This window comes from Octopus bimaculoides, chromosome 28 (assembly GCF_001194135.2).
Source record: "Octopus bimaculoides isolate UCB-OBI-ISO-001 chromosome 28, ASM119413v2, whole genome shotgun sequence".
Classification (NCBI taxonomy): domain Eukaryota; kingdom Metazoa; phylum Mollusca; class Cephalopoda; order Octopoda; family Octopodidae; genus Octopus; species Octopus bimaculoides.
The window spans coordinates 17238659-17241192 of record NC_069008.1 but is presented as its reverse complement, the minus strand read 5'-3'; the positions used below and the strand labels follow the sequence as shown (position 1 = coordinate 17241192).

Genomic DNA, 2534 nt, shown 5'->3' with positions numbered 1-2534 from the left:
GATACTTTCTGGAAATAAAAGAAAAAAGTGTTTTAGTATGAGAGAGAGAGAGGGGGAGTGAAAGAGAAAGAGAGACAGGGGAGGGAGGAGATAGAAAGAGAAAGGTGGAAGCCAGAGAGAGGGGGTGAAAAACAGAAAAAGAGGGAGGGGTGAAAGGTAGAGAGAGAGGGATGTTCTTCCAGTTGCAAACTTAACCCATTTCTAAACTGTTCCCCCCCTCCCGATCCTTTGAACATGAAACAGTACAATAACCGGATATGTTTCCCTGCAAGATTACAAGGCAAAGGACACCGCTGGTATGACAGTGGCACTTGTTTACAATTAGGGTGTGATACCAAGACAAAGAGACCTAAACACACACACACACACACACACTCAGGCCCACACATACATATCAATATATACACACACACACACGCACATACATATAAATATATCTGCATGTACACACACATACATATATATACAAACATATAAATACAGTAAGATTAGGCTGGGCAAAGTTCAGAGAGCTCCCGTCTGTGTTGGCAACAAAGGGCCCTTAAAGCCAGGAACTTTGGAGCACCCCATTGTGTGGGTGGGGAGGTAAAGGGAGGGAGAGAGGAGTGTTTTACAGAGATACAAGTGTATGCTATGTCCAGATGTGTACAAGGACAGCAGTGGCAGGGGGGTGGAGATTAAGAGATAAGGAGGAGACCGTAATTAAGCTCACTCACCTAACGAGGCGTTTACCAGGTTGTCAAGGACAACGACCTCGTAGCCAGCGTTGAGGAGTTCCACAACTGTGTGAGAGCCGATGTAACCGGCTCCCCCTGTAACCAAGACACACTGCGACATTTTTATAACTGAAAAGAATAAACAACATGGGTTTGTTAGCTAATTAAGTCAATCAGTGTAATTAATCAATTTGACTGTCACTGCAATTAATTATATAAAACAAAGTTATTTTACTAAATTCTTTGTTATATTTAAAATTAATTGAAAGAAACACAGAGCATCTCAACAGAAATACAGTAACGAAAGGGTTAAGAAGAAAAATAATCAGCAGACAACATGAGAGAAGGAGACCTCAATGTGGTCAGTCTATATGCTAGAAATAATAGCCTAAATTTCCTTCAATCCACACCCTTCCAACTGCTTCTAATGTGCAAATGCCTAAATGTAGAATTGTGTTTAACCCTTTCGATACCAACTCTGGCTCTGTAGTACAAATTTCTTGTTTTCGTAAGTTTTGAATTAAAATCTTCCACCAAACCTTAGTCACAATTTATGTTCCTAACACCAGCTGAATGATAACGAAGTTATTTTACTAAATTCTTTGTTATATTTAAAATTATTTGCAAGAAACACAGAGCATCTCAACAGAAATAGGGTAACAAAAGAGTTAACCTTGTTCTATAAAATACCAAAACCGGAAACCAATCCTTGACTTGTGGGTATTATTCAAAATTTAGGTGTCGCCCATTCACCGTTATTGTTCGTACAAGGCCTCCTGGGCTTTTTGACATGTAAATATGTAAACACACAAGACATTTTATGATTTCTATGACTCACATAAACTAATGGAGCAGTGGCAGTTGAATAGGAATAAAGGGAGGGGCTTCAACAAGTTTGCTTGATATGCTAGAAATAGCAGTCAAACGGCGGAGAGCTGGCAGAAACGTTAGCACACCGGGCGAAATGCTTAGCAGTATTTCATCTGCCGTTAGGTTCTGAGTTCAAATTTCATCAAGGTCGACTTTAGGTGGAATGGAACATCTAAAAGTGGTTATCTAGAGTGTGTACCATCTGGGGGGGGGGGGTCTCTGAGTTTCAGGACCCCTCATATCATTTACAGGCTTGTCTAGAAGTCCCAAAGGTGCTGACCCCATAAAAGTGTCGTTCAGGGCAAAAAAAAAAAGGGAAAAGAACTTTCTTTGGTTTGAGACAAAAAATTGCAATAATGGACAATGCTTTTAGTAAAGAGTGTTTGTCATCACCACCACCACCACCACCTTCATTTATGTCATCACCACCATCATGACTACTACTACTATTACCACCACTTGTGTCACCACCATCATGAATACTATTACTACTACCACCACCATCATGAATACTATTACTACTACCACCACCACCAATATCACCAGCACACCACCATCACCACCTCAACTTGTCACCACCACACATCATCACCATCAAATGCCACCACCAACAACTACCACCACATGAAAAGTCAATACCAAACCAATCAATATCAATCAGGTATTAAGGACATGCTGAATCAACATCTATGAATGTCCTTCAGTAACTTCTGGTGTTTGTGAAAGAAAAGGAAACGGCCATTGATCTATTTGGTCAACAAAGAAAGTTTGCCTGGTTTTTAGGAAGCATCAGGTGTGGTGTGCAAGAGAGACGACTGTGATGGTATGGTCATGGGTTGCGAATGGATGAGGACAGCTGTGTGCAAAAGTGTCCCACCCTAGCAGTAGAGGGAACCTGTGGAAGAGGTAGACCCAGGAAGACTTGGGATGGGGTGGTGAAGCACAACC

General features: G+C 41.2%; 1 protein-coding gene across 1 annotated transcript in view; it reads right to left on the bottom strand.

The window, feature by feature from the left end:
- Positions 1-1376, bottom strand: part of LOC106875314 (UDP-glucose 4-epimerase) — an 8165-nt gene extending 6789 nt beyond the window's left edge. Inside the window, exons 1-2 of the mRNA XM_052977506.1 lie at positions 1256-1376; positions 717-845 (exon numbers count right to left, since the gene is read on the bottom strand). Coding sequence (XP_052833466.1) covers positions 717-837 — 121 coding nt within the window. The 5' untranslated portion in view covers positions 838-845; positions 1256-1376. The remainder of the gene's footprint in view (positions 1-716; positions 846-1255) is intronic.
- Positions 1377-2534: the final 1158 nt, after the last annotated feature.